This window comes from Triturus cristatus, chromosome 9 (genome assembly GCF_964204655.1).
Source record: "Triturus cristatus chromosome 9, aTriCri1.1, whole genome shotgun sequence".
Classification (NCBI taxonomy): Eukaryota; Metazoa; Chordata; class Amphibia; order Caudata; family Salamandridae; genus Triturus; species Triturus cristatus.
The window spans coordinates 1,221,993,286-1,222,016,740 of NC_140592.1; the positions used below are offsets into that span (position 1 = coordinate 1,221,993,286).

Genomic DNA, 23,455 nt, shown 5'->3' on the forward strand with positions numbered 1-23,455 from the left:
AATAATAACTAATGTCATACTATTCTGCATATCCGCACCTCAACAGGAAAGGCCACAAAATGCAATGTGGATGGATATATTATGATTTTTCCTTTAACATTCGTTCATTCATTCTGGGCATTTAGGTCGCTGCCGCATTTAGCCCTGAGGTGGTCTCTTCACCGAGGGGAACCAACAAAGCTCAGACATGTTTGAAAAGTAGACACCCACATGAGTCCAGGGAGCTTGCCGACATTGGTCCAAATACTTATTCTTACCCAGACCGCCGTAAAAACATCAAACATTGGTCAAAATCAAATATTTTCCTCACATTTCCAAAAGTTCTGTGGGGGGGGGGGGGGGGGGGGGGGGAATCAACAGAAGTCCAACCTCCTAGCATTCCCACACTTCTCCCTTAAAAAAAGGTATCTTACTTCTGGATGGGCTTATTGCCTGCAACAGGAAGGGCCCCATAAGGCACTGTGGAAACGTCACAATTTTTCCTTTGACATTTAGTAATTTTGAGGAAGTAAGTACCAGTGGTATTTGGGCCTGGGGTGAGCTTGCCCCCCAAAAACCTAACAACTCCAGAAGTTTCTGAAAGCTAGACATCTGGGCGTGTCTGGATGAGGGGGGCTTTTGCCATCGCTTAAACTAGGTTATCTTATCTAGAATGCTTTGTAAACATCATTTATATGCCTAAAAACACAAACATTTCCTCTCACGGTCTATGAAGGATAGCTTCTGTATCGGGTCGAGGGTCAGCCGACACCCACAGGACAGTATCAACCCTGGGCTTTTCTGAAATGTGGAGACCCAGGGGAACTCAGATTGGTATGGCTCCTGTGGTTCTCACTTTCTTAATCAGATTGTTCCACAAATGTCAAAACTATGCCTGTAATATCCAATTTCCTTGCAGGTTCCATGGTGGATGCTGCAATTTTGGTCCCGGAGTCAGCAGGCACCTAGAGAAATCTACCAACCCCAGACGTTTCTGAAAACTAGACACCAGGGGCAGTACAAGATGGTGTGGCTTGCATCAATCCAACACTGTCTTATCAAGCATGCTTTATAAATGTAAAAGAAGGAGTTAGAAAAGCTCAGTTCCCTCATACTATGGGACAGAAAATAATGGAATTTTCAGCCTACAGTAAAGGTCGAAATAGACTTGCCACCCTGCCGCCAAAACCTTATAGCTGACCTTCAGAAGCTTAGGTGGGTTTGAGGACTGCTTGTCTCATGACACTTGAACACTCAACAGGTCCCTGATAAATAAACCCTAGAGGTCCCTTGGTTGCATGGCTAGGATGGCCATGCGGTATTTGTCAAAAGCCCTTTTTGTGTGTCAAGTCGCCTTACCTGGTCGCGGTCACCTGCAAAACAGCAGCTCTTCATGGTGCAAGAGTTGAAGTAACCCTGGTTGTCAAACTGGAAAACTGGCAGCCGGGAGTGGATGTCGTAGAGCACCGGCGGTAGGCGCCGCCGCAGGGCCAGCAGCTGGGTGCCGCTACTGTTGAAGCGGACACTCATGGCGCTCTGCAGAGACAGGTTACCTCCGTAGCGTAGCAGGGAGCTGGAAAGAGACAGAAGACTGAAATCAGGTGTCTTGAACCACATGGAATGGAAGGGAGTGCAATTAAGAGCCCTGGGAACACTTGGCAAGGGAAGAAATGGAATCGGGCTTTTTAGGTATTTATCAATGTTGGCTTGTGGAGATCTATAGACTGGGGGAAAATGGCAATTACGGATGCTCCAGGAATACACCGAACTGCAATCCCATCCATGGAAATTCTGTAATCAGGATCCTGAGAACATTGCAATCAAGTTCACATACATGTTAAAATAATACCTTTGGAAAACTGAAATCAAGTTCCTGGGAATGCTGAAATCAGGCTCATGGAAAATGTAATCAATTTAAAAGGAGTACAGGTATTAGAACAAGACCAAATGCCTCGCGGAGTCATAGGAATACTGAAGTCAAGACAAGCATACACTGCAACCAGCATCACTGGAATAATGAAATCATGGCCTTTGAATACGTTATCAGGCCTATGTAAATACTGCCGGGCAAGAGGTGCGTTAGAGTACTGCAATAAGGGCTGTGTGAATGCTGCAGTCCGGTTCAAAGGCATCCTGACGTACGGTCAATGGAATACTAAAGTCACACACATTAGAATGCTGAAATCAGGCTTCTTGGACAACTGGAAACAGGTGCACTGGAATACTGAAATCAGGCCGATGTGACAGGGCCACAAGAATACTAGGGGTGGGTGATAATCTATGCTCCGCCGGCGGAGTTTTGGCCACTCCACGTTACGAGTCTTCTAGCGTGATTTTCGGTCGCTAGAAGGACACTTGGCAAGATTTCCCCAACGCAGTCAGTCGGGGCGGTCGAGACGGTTCATCGTCATAAAGCTGCGACTCGAGTAGAAAATCTACTCGAGTGGCAGCAAAATCAGCCCGAGAAGCGGCGCCCTCTGGGACGCCGCGTGTTGCCATTCACGCGTATTTTTCAGCAGTAAAAATCAGCGCGAGCAGCGAGATGTGCCTAATTCCGCCTATTCGCGGAACTCCACGGGATCACGCTGAGTTTTCCTGAGCTCAACCCCTGGTAGCTATGGCACAGAGCAGACAAGCTTAACTCAGAGGCAAGGTGTAAAGTATTTATGAAGTACCAAAACAGTAATAAAGTTCAAATACAACACAATCAACTCGATCAAATAGAGTATATTGTAATAAATTAAATAACACCAAAATGACGAAAATTCAAGAAGGGGAACCATAGATATGAATTTGCTTAATATTAGACCTTATAAGGCAGGAATGCGCTGCCTACAGCAGTTCGGCTCTGCAGAAGTCTGCTGTGCGGTCATTCGTTATAAAAGAGGCTCCGTAAATGTGAGGAAAGACACAGAGCTTCTATTTAAAAGAAGGTAGTCTGGTCCTATTTTCTTACCTCAGATTATATTAAATGTTTTAAGTTTAACCGTGGTCATTATTAAATGTTTTAAAACATTTATGAATTATCTGGTTGATTTATCATTGTTGGTTAATTTACTGCACTTCTCACCATGCTAGGGAACTTAGTAGAGTAATTTAATTTTTATATGGAATCTGCCGATTTATATTCTAAATATTGGAAATTAAATTTTATCTTTGTAAATTGTGATGGTTTTATTTAGATTTTATTTTTTGTTTTATTTAGATTTTATTTTTTGTAGTGTATGAATGTACTTTTATGGTGATTAACTGAAAAAAAAGTAAATTTGACTCACTGACCTCCTGTTCAAAAGTACAGGGACACAACAAACTACAAAAGGCCTTTCCTGCAACTGCCCAGCAAACCAGTTCCAACTGAGCTTGCCCGGAACCCTGCTGGGTGCCTTTGCTAGAGTGAGCTTGACCCTAAGTGGTGTTTCCAAGGTCCTGCGACCCTTGGCTCTGTCAAACTATACTCCTAACATGCAGAGAAACCTGGAACTTAAAAGCTTTTTGGCATCTAAGACCTTCAGTGCGACTGGAACAAACCTGCTAAGCTGATCTGACAAAGGTGCATTGCTGCTCGGTTGAAGATTCAGGTTTGCCCCGCTTTGAGCTTTTCTGCCAAAACAAAATCCGATTCAGCCTTTTGGATCCATCTTCAGCCACAGCCTGGCCCCGCTGGAAGAATCTGAATTCCACAAAAGTGACTAAGTCCAAATGTAGAAATCTTCACCAAGAGAAGGTGCCAAAAATATCCAGTCAGCGAGGGATCTTACTTGGGCGCAAAATTCAAATTTCTCCCACTCAGAGTTTTCCCGCCAAACAACAGAGGCTTTACTGGGACCTCCTCTGAAGTCTATCCAGCCTCGTGGCGCTGTTCTCAGCCACAGTCTGCTGCCTTACCCTGCTGAGGATTTCTGACTTCCATTTCAGAGACTACTGCCGATTGTAAAACATTCGACCAGGTTGAACCCACACTGCATCACGGTCGGATTCAATTTGCACCCGGTCATGATTTTAAAAAACTCTTTTTATTAAACATTTGATCAGAACACTTTTGCATTTACAATACAAGGGATAAGCATATATTAACACTTTATTTTCACACTTTCCAGAATACCCTCATCTCTGATGGTTCACAGAACCCAGTGGCCCCTAATCTTACATGTATATACTGCCCTTTTCCTATATCCTCTCTCCCCACCCTTTCAGTGACCGCCACACTCACTCCACCTACCCCAAACTTTGCTCTATTTCTGTAAACATCCTCTAGCTTTGTGGATTACCTGTTCTGCCCCGGAACACCAATCCAAGTCGGCCTCCCATTCCGTTAAGACTGGTATCTAGCGCACTCCCCATTTTTGGGCTATATTTCTTGTTGCCACCATTGCTGCGATTTTCAACCAGATTAATGTATACTTGGGCCAGTTTTCTTCTCCTGTGACACATAATAGTAGCCATCTCGGGTCTGTTGGGACCTCCACGTCAGTGACTTCAGTCATGATTCTCGTCGCCTCTCTCCAGAAGACTTGGATAGATTTACATTCCCAAAGGATGTGTAAGAAAGAACCTATTTGACCGCATCCTCTCAAACAGTACCTAGATCTTTCTCGCCCCATTCGAAGCAATAGGGTTCTGGATGCGTATGAAGTATACGCAGTTGGACCAGGCGAAACCGGGCCCTTATAGCTATCTTGTGCGAGATCTGTACTGCCTCTTCCCAGTCATCTTCCAAAAGTCCTAAATCTACAATGGAGTTTTCCCCGTCAGTTTCCCTTTCCAGCCTATGTGTTTTAGCACTTCTCTCCAGGCTCGTATGTACTGTGTGTGGCGGGAGTTGTTTTTCTTTGTTTCTATTGTACAATGCTGCCAGATATCCCCTTTCACCCATGGCCCTGTGATCTGCCCTGGAAGCTGAATCCCCACGGAACGTAAATGCCCGATCGTTCACTACTAACAACTGTGAGGCACAGTAGTACTTGCCTATGTCCAGGACTGCCAGCCCCCCTTGTAGACTCCTCACTGGAGCTTACCAAGAGCAATGCTAGAACTGCCTCCATCCCATAGGAGTTTTTGCAATCCACTATTTATATCTTGGAACAACTTCTTAGGTATTTTATACAGGGTATTCTGCAACACATATAGCAACCTATGGAGCAACATCATTTTGAAGATGACTGCCCTGCCCTTCAGGGATTCTGTAGTTTTCGCCAATGTTCCACATCGTTCCCTAGTCGTTGTATTTGGGGATATAAATTGTCGGTTAGGAAGTCTTCTTCCTTTGTGGATATCTGGATACCCAAGTACGTGAAGCTTGTCTTGATTACTAGCTGAGTGGAACGCAAAAGTCTCTGGGGGACTGTCCCCATCAATGGGAAGAGGAGGGATTTATTCCAATGTATTGTGTACCCCGAGAAGGTACCAAACCGGTGAAATATTTGGAGCACCCTTTGAACTGATCTATACAGTTTGGTCGAAACAGGAGTGTGTCATCAGCACACAATGATATTCTATCTTGCCAGTTGCCCCCTCCCTGTATGCCTTGTAGTATAGGGTCATTCTGGACCCATGCGGCTAATGGTTCCAATGCCACGGCAAAGATCATCGGCGAGAGGGGGCAGCCCTGCCCAGTGCCCTTACAGAGCTGGAATGAACGAGACACCTCTCCATTGACCTTCACCCTCGCCTTAGGGTCTTGGTATAGGAGTTTTACCCACGCCTTGAAATTAGTTCCATATCCCAGTCTATCCAATGTTGTGAATATGAATTGCCACTCGATACTATCGAATGCCATTTGGGCATCCAGGAAAAGCAGCACTGCCTCTTCTGTTTTAACCGTCTTTGTCTGATTAAACACCCCATACAACCTTCGGAGATTAAGCCGTGTGCCTATATGTGGCATAAATCCAGATTGATCCGGGGGCACTAACGTGGATATGACTACCCGTAGTCTGGTTGCCAATACCTCGGCCAGCACTTTGGCTCGACATTTAACAGAGATATTGGTCTGTACGACCCACACTCTACTGGCGATTTACCTTTCTTGGGAACCACCACTATCGTGGCAATACGTTGGTCCCAGGGAAGTTTTCCGTTTTCCCTTGACACTCGATACTTGTAAATCCAGCCACTGTTCTCTCTTTCACTGTAATATCCTGTTCTAGTGTCTGCCTGTCTTCCGACCCTAGGACTGGGAGAGTTATTTCCCGTAGCAATTCACTACAGTCCTCTACCGTTCTTGTCGTTGAGGACGTATAGAGTTCTTCATAATATTGGGCAAATGCTTCTGCTATTTCCTTACCTATACGAATAACTCCACCCCCTATAGTTTGAATTTCCTCTACCCAATTTCTGTCCCAATCTTTTTTCTCCAACCAGGCAATCATTTTGTTGGCTTTGTCCCCCACATTGTTAGGTTTGAAAAATCCCATTCCCACAACGCACTTGTTTCATGCCATATTAGGTTAGCAATGTGTGGCTAAATAGATGCCATTTGTATTCACGTTATGCAACCCACTGAGTTATCCCCATAATGTGCAGGCTTCAGTTAGCAAGTGTGACTCCATTTTGTATTTCATAATCCTTATTAGACTGCTTAGGCTGTGCCTGTACTAGGCCTCTTTATTTAGTATTGCTTGCCTCTTCTGTCCAAGGCTGCTTCCTGACTCACTAGTGAATAGGCTATTCTGCCCTCGCATACCTATCCACTGTGATGGTCTATTTTAGGTTCAAGAGATTCCTTGAAGTCTGTGATAGCTGCTATAATTGTTGCTAGTGAGGGTTCCACGGCTCCCATGTCTGCCATTTGAGCATCCAAATCTACTGTGAGGGGCTTGGCAACCACGTATTTGTCCATTTTATTTGTTTGTATATTAGACGAGCCTTTTGGTTTCCGAGGCGTTTGCTCCTGGTGGGGTATCCTGAGGCACTCCCACTAAGTAACAGTTTCTGCACCTTTTCACGTGGCTGTCCCGGGCGTCGCTATCTCAGTATTGGGTTAGTTTCTGGTTCTCCTCACTGCTTCACCTAATTGGGGAGCCTTTGCAACTCGAGCGATGTGGGCGGATTATTTCACCTTCCTCGATTTTACGTTTTTCGGTCGCCTCCTTATCTTTGGGGCACTCGCCGGCGGCGACTCTTGTGCTCCGCTGGTGCTAGGCCTGGTCAAGGTTCACTTTGCTCCATGCAACCTGGTAATCCGGTATCCACGGGCGGGTTCCACACTTCGCTCCCAGCACCAGTGCGCTAGAGCTTTCCCTTGGCTGCACTCTTCTCCAGCCTGGAAGCAACCCGCTCAGCTTCTGCCGCTTCTACAATGCCCCGGCCGCTTGCAGTTCCCTGCTATCCTGCTGCTTCTCGTCCCGCGGCACACTGCAACCCTGGTCCCGCCCCCTTACCAGTAAAACGGTAATGACTCCTCCAGCTCGATCACCGTCGAAGTGGAGGGGGATCTATCGATGCAGTCGGTTTATCCCTGCGGCAGCTTCACGCCCTTTTGTCGCTTCCTGGTCTCGCTGGCGTCAGCTCTCACTCTCCATAGTTGCTGGGCCGCACCGCGCGGTCATGTTGTATGCGGAGTTTTGCCCCTTATATCATGCTCTTCTCCCTCGATTTTACACTCGGGATATAACGGTCCCCTCAGCACTTCTCTCTTCTGTAGCAATCCGGATTTTCTACGGATATCGGGCTTTTTTATTCTCCGGCGCCTGGAGCTCTTCTAATGTGCGGCCCTTTCCAACGGCTCCAGGCCACGCCCCCAAGGTCATGATTTTCTATCCTATCCAATGGAGGCACCAGAATGAAGGATACATTTCGCCCACTGGGAGAGAGTTAAAACTCAACACATAATATTTTGCACTCTGCCCCTCACTCTATCATACTTCCACTGCTCAGCTTATACGAAAACACGTCCACTCCTCCCCCCTTTTTCCTTTGGGGAGTTGTAGCCCACACTTGGTACTTCGTGGACCTTGTGTGAGGAGAGAACCCAATGATGAAGCATGTCACTTTCGGGTGAGTGAGGATTCTCGTCCAAACAGCATATTGCTCCTTTTCTTTGTCCGATCACTTCTCCAATTCATCTGTTTTCTATACAAGGGCTTCAAAGACGTACAAAGTGTGTGTGATAATTGTTATAGTAGCTGTACGTCATTGGGAGGGTTAATGCTCAGTCTAGACCCTTGTGTGCTTATAGGATATTATTAGTCTCAGCCCACTCCCCTAATCTGGAGAGGAGAACCTGGCCCAGAATTTTCGTGGTGGAATCCAATAATGATATTGGACGACAACAAGTTTGTTGGTTCCTGTCACCCTTCTTAAAGATCGGTACAATAGTTGCCTCCTGCCAAGAAGGAATTAATGGGCCCACAATTGCTGCCCAAATCACGTTTGTGAGTAGAAGTGCACAAAACTCAATATTCTCTTTAAAAATGGCCACGGGAACACCATCAGGACCCAGAGGTTACCTTAAGGTCAGCTGTTTGATCTTTCCAAACTTCTATTAGTGTATGAGAGGCAATGTTGAATTTAAACACTTGTGAGAAATGAGATACCCGAATATCAGCTGGTATTAAACATTCAACCTTCGGGATTGATCTTTCTGAAAAGAATGGACGATTCACTATTTCCCAAAAGAGTCTATTGTTTTTCGAGCTCCCTGCGGCTTCTAAATCATTCCATGCCGATCTTCTGATTTTTTCTTTTCTGGCCTCCAGAAAGGCCTTATACGTCTTGTGGGCTAGCATAATAGGCTATCTGTTTTTTGGGGAACAGGAAGCCAGCCTTATGACCCTTGGCGTTAATTTCTTTGTCCTGGGTACAGGTTGAACTGCAGGTCCAATTTTCTTAGGCTCTTCTTAGATCACAGGCAGCTGGTTCACTCCTCTTCTGATCTTGCACAATCCAGTAGTGTCCAGAGGAGGGTACTGCGGATGTCACATTTATGCCTGACCCCAGCTTGCGGGTCGGTTGACCCTTGGCTCCTCCCTAATCAACAGGGTAAATGTTCCCAGGGATTACCATTCCCACTTTTGCAGCATTTCCTATGTGCCCTACAGCAAACAATGCCACAGTGCTCCTCTGTACCTAAAACCAGATGGCAGAACCTTTCTTTCCCTGTGGAACATCCCATAAATGTGGCAGTGGAAATCAGCAACACCTCCTCTGTGGTCAGTGTTAACCAGTTTTGGGGGCATCTCTTCTCCCAAATGGGATTGGTACCTGCCTGCCTGAGGAACAAATATTGGCCCTTCCCAGGTGTCATCTTATGTTTGGCTGTGACAAGTTAGGCCTCTTTGAAGTTAATCATCAGGTTCCTGGGCACAGCCTACTTTTCTTTTTTCAACCTCATCAAGAGGGGCTATTCAGCTGCCTGGTGACAGTCAAGCTCATACAAATGGGCCTCTAGAGGTTTTCGGCAGTGAAAACATACATTTCTAAAAGTATCTTTTCCTTAATAGTTATTAAAATGTCAGTTTTACCAGTAAATTGCACTAGGATGCGGCCAGCACCAATGCACTTTTTTTTATTGAAGAAAAAAAGAAACAAATGGGAGAGTGGGTTGGGGGACGAAGGCACTCTGGTGGCAAATGGACAATGGATCAGGGTTTGATGCCACACATGGACAATAGAGAGCAGGCGGGAGCGGGTGGGGAAACAGATAATGGAGGGTGGATGGGATAGTCTAGACAAGCAAACACACAACAGAGGTTGGGAAGGCGGGGCTTGTGGAGCAAATTGACAAAGGGGTGATGGGGAAGCAAGAATGGCAACTGAGGGAGGGCAAGAAAGAGGAACACCAAGGGGGAGTGGGGGGTGTGTACACGAGAATGATAGATGGAAAACACACATACTCTGAGTGCTTAAACAAAAAGAAAAAAATAGCACCTAAAAAAGGAGCAGTGGAAGGACACAAGTAGGGGAGGGAAAAAACCTGAAGGGGAAGGGAAGCCTACAGGAGCGGACGAAAAAGAAGCAAGCAAATGAGAGTGACATTAAAGCCAACCAAAGGTAAGCATTGAGAAGGCTCTATGCCCACTGTAAGCTAACAATGTGTCTCACAACAGACAGGGCATGCGCTTTCTTAGAGGAGACCTAAAAATGTTGCCTAAATTCACGGTCCGAAGGGCATAAGCATCGTACGACCTTGTACACAATAATCATGTTCTTTCTTATCCATATTTTTATAATAGTACTCAAGATGGTCATGTACTTTTGTTCAATAGGCGAAAACAAAGGAGACTCAAGGTGACCCTGAGTCACGTATAATCGCTTCTATGGAAGCAATGTACTAGAAATGCCAGCCAACCATTGAAGTTCCATGCAGAAACTCAGAGGTCACTGCCATGCCAGGGGTGGCATGTACCATGAATCCTTAGCTCATGTTCATGCATAGAAAGTTAGTTAAAATAATCAAAAACGAAGGCACTTCTAGGTTCCTTCAGTGAACTCGGAGTCAATTGGCAGTACATGGTGTGATAAGTCCTATATCAGCACACCAGAGGTGTTCTTTTGTTATTCAACTGAGTCACTATTTGTACAATGGTGTCATCATTTTGGAACAGTGCCTTGATGGTATTAAGACAAGTTCAAATCAAGACTATTGTTAGCAACATTCATACATTGTTTATGCCGGAACATGTATGATGTGGTTTATTAGGCGCCGAGAAGGTGTAATCCAAGCATTGTTTCGATATGAAACCCAAAGTAAGATGTTAGTCATGTTTATTATATCATGATTATCAATCTGTTGTTCTATTCAAGCATAAGCTGCTTTTCAACTGAGTTTCCAGCGCATTTGTGCCTAGCTAATTGGAAAGCATCTATATGACCTATGTCAGTTTTATTCCAGGAAGCAACTAAGTTCAATCTTGTCATTCATGCCCCTTGGTGTTACGGTACCCATTCTGTTTATCCAAAACATTTTTCTTTGTGGGAACCTAGTAGATCTGTCCGCATCGAATGACATCTGCTGTAAGAATTCGAGCACTTGAAAACATACCTGTGCCTCGTTGTGTCCCTATTTGGTAAAGTGAACTGCTACACCCAATTTCAGGTTTCTTTTATTCCTAATTGTACTATTGTGTTCGGATATCAGATTTTCCCTTCAGTTTTACTAACCTACCCCAAAAAGCATGGGCATATTAAGAAATATGTACAAAACAGGGAGTCGCACGTAGTGCTTCATCTGCGTTTTATATTTCCACATGTTCGTGGATGGTGAGCAATTAAGCCATTCGTGATATTGCTAAAATTAGTACAGTTGTGAAAGGTATGGTAACTTTGTGTTTCCTTGGATTCACTTTTGGTGGAAATTATTTCTTTGATGTTCTTGCTAATAGTGTATGAAATCAGAGGGCAGGCTGTGTTTAAAAATGTCATCAGTTTTAATGAGTTTCCAATGTTACTTTATAATTTCTCCAATTCTCTTGCGAGAATTTTGTCACTAGAACCGATCTTGTTTTTTCCTAGGTTTATATTTTGAAAGCAAGTTTCTGTCCATGTTGTCTACCCAGTTACATGCTTTTATTAAACACTGTATGCATATCCACATTGTTGAATCTTTTACATCCTTTTATTTTTTTCAAGATTCTCAGTTTGGGAAGGAATATGTTCAATTCTATTGAGTTGTGAATATGGTAAAGTCTCTTTTAGTTTTCATGGGTGAAATAATTGATAATGTAGCCTTTTGCTCCAGTCCATGGACTTCGTATACAGCTTGGTGATGCATTTTTCTCTGTCTCTCACATCCAAAAAGTCACCTGTTGCTCTGTCAGGTTTATAAGTAGGGATGGTGTGGTTGATTTGATTTAATTCGCCGGTGTAGGTTAGTAATTCTTCTTCACTTCTTGTCCAAATCAAGAACGGATCTTAAACACAACTTCAGTCCTGTCATTCAATATCCTTGTGTGAGAATATATTCATGTTCATACTTAAAAATGAAGATATCTGCATATGCTGAAACTGTTAAAAAGATGTTGGAGGTACCCAGGAGCTGCAGATAAGAGTTGTCCTCATCATCTCGGAAGTTGTGTGTAGTGTAAGAGTTCCAACAGAACTCTAGATGAAGTGCCCTGTGGTGGATCATTTAATAAAGGCAATTGTAACACTTCAATCCTCTCCAGATGGGTTGTGGCAGTACAAAGAGAGTTTACATGGGCAAACCATACTGTTCATTTCCCAATATTACAACAGAACGTAGATCCTGCAGTTTCCAGGCTCATGGGAATACTTCAAACAGGGTCCTGGGACATGGAAGTACTTCGATCGGGTGCACTGGAACACTACAGTCAGTCGCATGGAAACCCTACAATCAGGCGCATGTTATGTATATTTGAAAAGTGCACTATCGCCCACTCGGCTATCCCGGAGCTGAGCAGGTGTGTGTGCCTAGTGCTGCCTATGGTAGGTTGGTTATTTGAAAAGACAGGTCTTCAGCTTCTTCCGGAATTCAAGCAGGAGGAGGCTCTGATGTGGAGTGGGAGGTCGTTCCAAGCTTTAGGAGCGATGTAAGTGAGCACCCGTGCTCCTGATTTGGTTCTGTGTATGCATGGGATGTGTACCAGTAGGAGTCCTGCAGAGCGAAGCTGTTTGGGTGGTTGTTGGAAGGAGATGTGACTGTTCAGGTAGGTGGAACCTGAGTTGTGTAGTGCCTTGAGTGTGTGTGTGAGGAGTTGGAATTGAGAGCGTTTGTGTATCTGGAGACAGTGTAGTTCCATGAGGTGTGGTGTGATATGAGTTGTGTGGGAGGTTGAGGATGATTCTGGCTGCCGAGATCTAAATGGTTTGTAGTCTTCTAGTGAGTTGCTTGGTGATCCCGGCATAGAGGGTGTTTCCGTAGTCCAACTTGCTGGTGACTAGGGTGTGAGTGACAATTTTTCTTGCGTTGCTTGGGAGCCATTTGAAGATCTTCCTCAGCATCTTGCTGGTGTAGAAGCAGGCTGCAGTGACCGCTTTGGCTTGTGCAGTCATGTCGTTTTCTGTCCATGATTATTCAGAGGTTCCTGGCGTGGGTTCTGGGTGTGGGTCAGAGTTCGGCTGGCCACCAGTTGGAGTCCCACGGTGAGGTGCTCTTGCTGAAGATCACTACTCCTGTCTCGTCAGTGTTGAGCTTTAGACAGTTGACTTTCATCCAGTTCGCAATTTCATTCAAGCAGTTGGAGAACTTGTTTCTTGTGTTGAAGGTCTTGTTCGAGAGGAAGAGTATAAGGTGCGTGTCATCTGCATATAAGAGGATCTTGATGTTGTGTGCACGGATGACATTGGCCAGAAGGATTACGTATGCATTGAAGAGAGTGGGGCTGAGCGATGAACCCTAAGGCACTCCGCAGATGAGTTTGCAGGCTTCCGAGGAGTAAGATGCCAGGCTGACAGCCTGTGATCCAGCTCTTGGGAAGGAGCAGATCCAGTGGAGAGAGGGTCCTTGGATGCTAATATTGCACCGGCGCCTGATGAGGATTGATTGAGAGACCGTATCAAGTTCTGTAGAGAGGTCCAGGGGAATGACGACTGTCATGTCTCCTCTGTCAAGGATCAAGCGGATGTTGTCTGTGGTGGAGATGAGTGGAGTTTCTGTGCTGTGGCTGAATCTTGACTGTGGCGTCAAGGATCTGGTGGTTGTCCGTGGTCGGCGAGGCATCGGTTGATTAGTTTCCATAAGACCCTTGCCAGTGTGGTAAGAGGGAAAGTGTGGCTGGGTCAGCAGATTGTTTCTTGAACAGGGGCATGATGGTGGCATTCTTCCAGGTGTCCGGGAATGTGGCTGAGTCAATGGAGGATGGGTGTTAGTGCTTCGCTGATCGGTAGGAAACCTTTTGTGAAGGGGTGGTGGGGGCAAGGCTCAGATGGAGCAGCCAAGAGGATGGTCTTCATGGTAGAAGCAGTTTCAATGTGGAGATTGAAGGTCAAAAGGTCAGGGTTTATTCATCGGCTGTGATGGGAAGTTGAGTTGCAACAGTGGCAGGGTCCAGTTGAGGGTCGAACTTGCTGTATATGGAGGGGGACTGTGTTACAGAAGAAGTCTGAGAGCTTGTTGCAAAGGTCTTGTGAGGGGGTAATGTTTCTGGAGGCGGTAGGAGGCGTGGTGAAATCTTTGATGATGGCGAAGATTCCCTTGATGGTATTAGTCCTAGGGCTGATGTGATCAGCAAGAGCTGTGAGCTTGGTGTTCAGTATCTGCTGGTGGTGGAGTCTTGGAGCTGATTTGAAGAGGTCTTTATCTGTGGTGTCTTGACTTGCTCTCTATTTGCACTTCATTTGCTTGCAGTGGCGTTTCGTCAGCCTGAGTCCTTTGGTGTACCAGCTGGCCTGAGATCGGGCTCTTGCCATTGGGTTCCACTTGGGAACACTTCAACCAAGCGCATGGGAATTCTTCAATCAAGCGCATAGGAATTCTTCAATTAGGTCCTGGGAGATGGGAATACTTAAATTAGGCATGTGGGAATACTTCAATGAGGCACATGGGAACACTGCTCTCTGGTACATGGGGACACTGCAATCGGGCGAGATGAGGGGAGGGGAGGGGAGGGGAGGGGAAGGGAAGGGAGGGGAGGGGACATGGAGAGGAGAAAGTAAGAGTGACCATGGCCTATGGCTATGTACGAGACACACCGCGTCTTAAGTCCTGCTTGCAGTGACGGATAGCGCTCGTCGTGTTTTTTCGTGCAGGACCATTCGTTTTTCCAATTTGACAAAATGATGCGATGGCCGCTCTCCCGTTTGAAAGAGCACCATTGCGCGGCACGACACGTGCCGGCCGATGTGACAGTTTATCCATCAAAAACACCATTTTTGTAATGATTTTTATTGGTTTTCATAACTTTCCAGCCTGCTAGTATGCACAGCTTGGACTTCATGGTGCAGAGTCATCGTGGCATTCTATTCATTTACAGACGGTCACTGTGGATTCTATAGCATAATTAATTATTCGTGTTCAACGACAGGTCAAAAACACCTTGTTCTGATGGGTGGACTTCCTTTCCAGAGTCCAGCTCGGACCTCTCCTCTTAGATGCCAAGTTGTAGAGCTCTGGTTTGCTGAAGGACATCCGTGCACACATGGTGCAAACACCGATGTAGACATCTCTTAAACAAAGGGATGTCGGCAGAAGGTTATAGTGCTTTAGTTAACACCTGCAGACCCAGAGGCCTCGTGGCACTAAGCCAACAACAGAACAGAACAGGCCACAAGGTGAACACATGTGGGGCAGAACCAGGTTTTCCACAGATTGTATTTCCTGAAGAGTTTCCTGGGGTCATCTGTTAGAGAAGGCAACCAGATGTGGAGGTAGAACATTCCAGAACCTCGAGCAAGGGTCGGATGTAAGCTCCGCCCTCTATGAGGGCGCGAAAAAGACGGCCCAGAATTATAATAATCTTCAATGAGTACGAGGAAATGTCTAAGGACGTGGCTTCTCCCTGCATTTCCATGTTTAAGCACACCACTGACAGGCCTCTGTTCACAATACCTCACTGAGGGAGGAAGAACGGCCAGGAATTTGGGCAGGCGCCTGAACACAGGATGACGACTAGCATTGCAGCTGGCAGCCAAGGTCGCCCACAAATACAATAAAATAAAAACAAAAAGTTACGTTGTGGAACCAGAAGATCAGGGCTGCAGCGCAATACCTGCTATTGGTCAGAAATGGGGTGCTTAGAAACAGGTTAACCACAGTTGGAAGGAGACAGAATAAAATACACTGTTTGCATGTCACGCAGCTGTCTCGGAAGGGACATAGTGATCAGGGCTGGTGCCTGTGAGTATCTGAAGTGTGCACCTAGCAGGAGAGAGAGAAAAGTGACACATTGGTGAGAGGTAGCACTGGAGCTGAAGGGAGACTGAGAGGCTCTGTCCAGACGGGTTGAGTGCGCATGCGTGGAAGAGTCCTCACGCCTGCCCTAATCTGCTTGTGCGCTCCCAGCGCCCCCAGGACTGGGGCTTCCTGGCTTGAGGTGGCGTGGCCTCGCCTGTGTGCGGATTTATACAGCTCTGACCACCCCGTGATCTCCGAACACTATGTCCATGTACAGAACACGTGGGCCCCAGTATCTTTACATCTTGGATAACTTGGCGACCAGGGCAGAAGGATAGGGCTTTTCACCTCAGCTGCTGTGTTCTCATTCTGGTTAGACTTAAGACTTAGACAGATGGAGTCTGCACGGGAAGGGGGGAGTGCCAGACCGGTGTCCGGAGAGTGCCAGACCGGTGTCCGGAGAGTGCCAGACCGGTGTCCGGAGAGTGCCTGACCGGTGCTTGGCGAGTGCCGGACAGGTGCTTGGCGAGTGCCGGACAGGTGCTTGGCGAGTGCCGGACAGGTGCTTGGCGAGTGCCGGACAGGTGCTTGGCGAGTGCCGGACAGGTGCTTGGCGAGTGCCGGACAGGTGCCTGGCGAGTGCCGGACAGGTGCCGGGCGAGTGCCGGACAGGTGCCGGGCGAGAGCCGGACAGGTGCCGGGCGAGAGCCGGACAGGTGCCGGGCGAGAGCCGGACAGGTGCCGGGCGAGAGCCGGACAGGTGCCGGGCGAGAGCCGAACCGGTGCCGGGCGAGAGCCGAACCGGTGCCGGGCGAGAGCCGAACCGGTGCCGGGCGAGAGCCGAACCGGTGCCGGGCGAGTGCCGAACCGGTGCCAAACTGGTGCCGGGCGAGTGCCAAACAGGCGCCGGGAGAGTGTCAAACCGGCGCCGGGAGAGTGCCAAACCGGCGCCGGGAGAGTGCCAAACCGGCGCCGGGAAAGTGCCAAACCGGCGCCGGGAGAGTGCCAAACCGGCGCCGGGAGAGTGCCAAACCGGCGCCGGGGCTGAGATGCCCCCGGATAGCCATGCACTTAAGAAATGCCTCTTCATTCATTCATTCAAACCGACACCGGGCGAGGTCTAAACCTGTGCCAGCCGAGTGCTAAACCAATGTCGGCCGAGTGCTAAACCCTTGCCAGCCGAGTGTCAAACCGGCGCCGGGCGAGTGCTAAACCCTTGCCGGGCGAGTGCTAAGACAGTGCCGGGCGAGTGCTAAGACAGTGCCGGGAGAGTGCTAAGACAGTGCCGGGAGAGTGCTAAGACAGTGCCGGGAGAGTGCTAAGACAGTGCCGGGCGAGTGCTAAGACAGTGCCGGGCGAGTGCTAAGACAGTGCCGGGCGAGTGCTAAGACAGTGCCGGGGGAATGCTAAGACAGTGCCGGGGGAATGCTGAGCCAGTGCCGGGGGAATGCTGAGCCAGTGCCGGGGGAATGCTGAGCCAGTGCCGGGGGAATGCTGAGCCAGTGCCGGGGGAATGCTAAGCCAGTGCCGGGGGAATGCTAAACCAGAGCTGGGGGAATGCTAAGCCAGTGCTTGGACACTGCTGTAACACTGTTTGAGAATGCCAGTTCTTGAGGGAATGGTACACCCCGTTCCTGGCACAGTCCCAAAGAAGGATAAGCTAAGAGGTTTTTGTTTATGGTATCTTGGGATTTCTAAGGTGAGAACCTGTTTGTTCCTTGACTCTCTGCCTAGGACATTTCGTTTCTGTTAAGTATTTCGAAATATGATGTTATAGCGATCTGTATGCGATGCGCACAGTTCAGAGAACGCTGTGAGATTAGACGACAGGGAGTCACTGGGGGGTTACAATAACTATGTAACAAAATGCCTTTGACCACTTTAGAACAAATCATCATGGCCCCACGATCTCACTAAAATAAATAAATATACATACATATATATATATACACATTATATATATCTAATATCTAATATATATACACATTATATATATCTAATATATATATATATACACATTATATATATCTAATATATATATATATATACACATATATATATATATATATATATATATATATATATATATATATATAATCTACTGGCGGTCGCCAGTAGATAGTTATAGTTAGGACCGTGTTTCCATAGGAAATCTGAAAATTCTATTTTGAATAACTTTGGCGCCGGTTGACGAACCCTCGCGAAATTTTCAAAACTAATGGGGCGCTCCGCTCAGCTCCTACCCTGAAAGTCTCGGGGTGATTCGTCAAGCGGGGGCCGAGAAAAAAAGGGGGTCCCAAAACGCGTTTTCCCCATGCATTTTCCCATAGGACCTTTAGTCGAAGGTACAGCCCGAACGGCTGAACAGAATTACTTGAAATTTGGCAAAGGGGTAGTCCTCAGGTCAGGGAAGTGCCTTTTGCATATCTGGAGACAATCTGTTCAGTATTTCCTGAGAAAATTGCATTTAAAAGCATATACATATCTATATGCGCGCACCGTGTGCGCACCCTAACATGCGCAAGCGTAATTCTGATTGGTTGTTTGATGTCAGTCAACATTCGAATCGGTCGAAATCAGGAAGTGTCGGCCGCCATTTTGTCTGTCGCAGTGATAGGGAAAGGTGGAAAAAAGGTGGAAAACGTGAAAAGGGGGCAGGGAAGAGAGTTTCTGACCCCCTAGCCTTAATCAGGGGGTCACAGAAGGACCCCCAAGGGTGAAAAAAACATTATTTTTTTTTAAATCGCGGGGAGCGCGCACGGTGCGCTCACGAGGCACGGTGCGCGCAGCGCACCATGAGCCCAACGTGCGCGCACAGTGCGCGCATGGTGAAAAACCTTAAAAAAAAAAATATGCATTTTGCCCTGATTAAGTCTGCTGTGATTCAAACAGTTGTAGACAAAACACGTGTTGGCATATGGGCAGCAACAAAGATATCGGAATAAAGAACTTCTGAAACCGCGACCTCAGTCTGCATTTGTGTGTGCTTGGAGAAAATTTCCTCAAAGGCGGAACACATCTTAGAGATCCTTAAAGGGGGAACCGAAGAGTGCAAAACGTGGGTTACTGAAAGTTTTCAGAAGTGACAAAAAGACCAGCCAGGGCGTGTGCTGTTGGGCGAGGATTCTTTGAACTTTTTCCAGGTGTAGATTCCCTTCATGGCTGGCAAGATGACAAATGCTGAGCTTGTCTGCCCTGATATTTTGGGAACCCTCTAGATCTCTTGGTGCACAAGCCAACGCCACAACTTCACTGCCTCTACTCAGAAAGCACATGATCCCATGCTGCCCTGCGTTTTGTAGTACCACATGGCAGTAATGCTGTCAGTGATCCCCTTAATTGTCTTCGCCCAGATCAACCAGAGAAAGACCTTCATAGCCAACAGTATGGCATGGAACTCCAACTGATTTATGTGGCAGTGCTGCTCCCAGGGTGACAAGTGACCCTAGATTTCAACTTCCTGGAGGCCTGCCCAGCTAAGGGATGATGCATCGGGTACCAAAGTATTCCCCTGCAGAAGAAGGCAAAAGAGCGTGCCACAAGTCAGATGATTGTCTGTCATGCTCTTTGGAGAGGCTTCGCTGATGTGGTCACCGGACTGGTGGCCAGTGTATCTCGCTGTCCACCATGTGCCTAAGACGGTTGTCAAAAATCTAGGTGTACGCCTAGATCAGGCACGGACTATGAAGGAACATGTGACCCACACTGTCAGTACCTGTTTCCCTTATTAGCCCAGACTCTACACAGAAAACCCTTATCCAGACATTGGTACTAAGCAGACTGGATTACTGCAACGCTCTGCTGGAATCAGCTAATGAATCTTCATTGGGCCGTCTGCGGGTAGCCCAGAATACCGTGGCACATCTGGTCTTAAATGTCCCTTCAAGAACCGCCTCTCTTCCTTTTCTCCAACAGCTTCACTGGCTCCCGGTGCGCAAACGCATTAAGTTTAAAATCTGCTGCACCGTCCACAAGGGGGTTCATGGCATGGGCCCTGCCTACCTCGCCGAGAAATTCAATCATTACACCCCCACTAGGGATCTACGCTCGGGAACAAAATCCCTCCTTGTGATTCTCCAGGTCAAGAAGTCAAGGATGGGTGGGAAAGCTTTTTCGCACCTCGCTCCTCTGTATTGGAATCAGCTTCCCACTCCGCTGAGGCAATGTCCGGATCATCTCCAATTCAGAAGACTTCTTTAAACTATTTTGTTTTAGACACTTATGTCAGCTTACTCCCGCATTTCCGCAGCGCAGAGATACCCCTTTGGGGGCGATTCAGGTTCTATACAAAACTCATAACTAAATAAATAAATAAATCCATCACAACAGCTCTCAAGAGGTCTCCTTGGAAAAGTGGATCTTGTTGGAAATGCACCGCAGTGTTGGGCTCATTAAAGGTGCATGTTCCACTGGCAAGTCTGTAAGTGCCACCGAGCAAAAGAAACCAACAGATTTGTAGGAGGCTAACGTGTCCAACAGCCTCAAAACTGTTTAGGGAGGAAAAACAGCTTTCAAATGAAACATGAGCATCATTCTGCAGTAAAAGTTACTTCTGGTCAGTGAAAATTGTTGTGAGCTACTAAAGACCAAGCAGCTTGCACATTTTCCCAAGAACCCCCCCCCCCCCACCCCCCCCACGGCCAGCTTCATTGACTTTAAGCCTAATTTCGTAAACAGTGGCATCTCCTACAAAGGAGATGTCCCCCTGGGCACAGCTTAAAAATCCCACTAGCGCGGTGGTGTTCATTGAATCAAAAATGTAGTCTCCACGTTGATGCGTTTTGTAGTATGATTTTTTTATTCACATCATAACTGGTTTATATCAAGACTTGCTCGATGTCTGAATAATCATCAACATTCCTTAGAGATTAATAATCCATTGGAAAGTAGCTTCTATTTACATCAATCCCGATGCATTTCGGGCAGTAATGATGCCCTTCGTCAGGGAAAACCTCTGAAAATGTAGACCAAAACACAATTCATTCAGGAAACAAATAAACAAAAAAGAGATTAAAACAATTTGCGCAACGTAATGTACGTTGCGCAAATTGTTTTAATCTCTTTTTATAAACCAGTTATGATGTGAATAAAACAATCATACTAAAAAACGCATCAACGTAGAGACTACATTTTTGATTCAATGAACACCACCGTGCTAGTGGGATTTTTAAGCTGTGCCCAGGGGGACATCTCCTTTGTAGGAGATGCCACTGTTTACCTAGTTTCAAACCAACACTTTTTGGATCAGAAAGTGAAGCCCCAGGAGCACGCGACAATTTGCAACTTTGGAACATTTTTGTAGTGCGTGTCCCCATCATTTGATTTAAGCCTAATTTCTGCAGAGCCAATTTATATCAATAAGATGGGGAGAGGAATTGGCCTAACGGCTAGGGCGGTCGACCTCAAATCGACCGCCCTAGCCTAACTGGGTTAGAGTCTCGGCAATGACGCTGAACATCCTGTGATTCTGGGCAAATCACTTAATCGCCCCGTGCCTAACAAAAATTAATGTGTCCTCATGTAACGCAACTGGTGCTTTGTAAAGCATTCTGATACCCAATTCGGGTCAAGTTCACGCTATATAAAACTCTGTAAAACAAAATAAAAAATAAATAAAAATAGACTGAGAATCTTCCAGACTTGCTGCAGAGACAGAAATACCTTTAAAGTGATCGTACCCTAGATGGCCCCAATGACGTGTGACCAGAGTTGGATGTGAGATCTGGATTAGTTGATGAAGAATTGCATGTCGAACAGCAACAATATCATGCTCCACAGGTGGTAAGGAGCACAAACATCCCTGACCTGCAAAAAGGGTCTGCAACCACCAGCATGACCTTTGAAGAGACCCAAGGCACCAATGTAAGTCCAAACGGGGGGACTGCAAATTGGTAGCAAGTGAACTCTACCACAAAATGCAAATATTTTCTGTGGGACAGCAGGATCGGCAAATGAAAGTAAAAGTGCTGCACGTCTATGGGCACCATCCAGTCCAAGACGAAAATCATGAGTAAGGGCCACCATTTTGAATCTTTCCTTCCAGAAGAATGGGTTCAACATTCTGAGGTCCAAGATCATCCATAGGTTCCTATCCTGCTTGAGGACTAGGCAGGAAAGGGAATAACATCCTTGTCCCAGTTCCACTTAGGGTATTATTTCGATTGCACCCTTGGTCTGCAATGTCAAAATCCCGCTCGAGAGGATCTGTGCATGATCCATGGAAACCGCCGTAGGCAAAGAAGGGATGTGGGGAGGAACATCGAGAAAGAGCAGCACACAACTAACTTGGACAATATGTAGCATCCATGGACCTGATCTAATGAAACTCTATTGATTTAGAAAATGGAGGCCTTTACTCCCAGTGGATGCTTGTGTTCATGTAATGGGAAACCTATGAAGTTCTAGTGTGGTGCCAAGCAAGGAACAGGAGAACCGTTGCTGCAGTCCCCTGTCCTTAAAACTACCTCCACCTCTGAAGGCCCGAAAGTTCTGCATGGGGTGCTGAACTACCTGCGATGGCGGACGTTGATAGAGAGCAAGGCCTCTGGAGTAGCCTCAAAACTTCTGTTACAGCTGATGGAACTGCCGCATTGGAATGGTCAGGCCCATAGAGCAAGCCATTGTGACTTAGCTTAAAACTCTTCTAGGGCACAAGTGTCTTTCTTACTAAAGAACCAGTTGCCACTGAAAGGCACATCTCCATAAAATCCCTTCGAGAGAATCCAGGCAGGACTGTGAACGAACGCACTAGTTTCCATTGCACAGGCAACTGAATAAGAGGATTTCAAACCAGGGCACAAAATTTGCTTGAACGTGTCCTGGCCATCCTGCACAGTCTGCAAAAAGAACACTAACAAATCTTCTGGCAAAGCAGGTAGGATCTCCTGTGCCAAACCACCAAGGGTTTTCAGAAGAGTTAAAGATAGCCAAAATAAAAAAGTGTCCGGCAGAACTGAAATGGCGAAGAACGTATCCGACAGAAAATAAGGAGCATTTTGCACAAAGCATGAAAGATTATCAAAAAGCTATCCTACAGGCTAAAATAAAATACTTCTCAAACAATTTATAAACTCTAATAATAAAACAAAAGACATTTTCAATATAGTGGGGGAACTATCAAACTAAGATCAAGTAACACTACCAGTCACCTCCAAACAGAAATTATGCGATGATCTAAACTCTTTCTTTGTGGACAAAAATAAAGGAAATACAAGACACTACCCCTCCAGCATGTTACACATGAAGACCGCACCAGAAAATAGAAATCACACTTCCATCTCAACCTTCCCCCACATCAGTCAAGATCATCTAACAGAACGAACAATAAAAGTGAAATCTGGCTCCCCGAAGGATGCATGCCCCCATGACTACAACATTTTTTTTTTTTTACCTCTTTCTCAGAAACCATCTCATCAGTCTTGAATCAATCCCTCATGCAAGGCCGTGTTCCTCAATCGTTTAAAGAAGCCGTAGTAATCCCGCTACAAATAAAACTTGGCGAGGATTTGCGGCTGCTAAAAAATTACAGATCAATTTCCCTTCTCCCCTACCCAGCTAAAATCTTAGAGGCACCGGTAGCAAAAAACCTCTGCTCATTTTTAGAAAACACTAAATACCTCGACCCACACCAGGGAGGCTTCCGCCCCTCTCATTCAATCGAATCAGTCAACCTCTACGCGGTGGCCAACATGAGAGACAGGGCAGACAAATGCAGTACTCAGGCACTGGTCCTACTAGATCTATCCG

General features: G+C 46.5%; 1 protein-coding gene across 1 annotated transcript in view; it reads right to left on the bottom strand.

Annotated features, from left to right (window-relative positions):
- DCAF5 (DDB1 and CUL4 associated factor 5) overlaps positions 1–23,455 on the bottom strand; it is a 351,953-nt gene that overhangs the window by 90,691 nt on the left and 237,807 nt on the right. Inside the window, exon 6 of the mRNA XM_085627298.1 lies at positions 1,339–1,552. Within this exon, the coding sequence (XP_085483424.1) occupies positions 1,339–1,552 (214 nt within the window). The remainder of the gene's footprint in view (positions 1–1,338; positions 1,553–23,455) is intronic.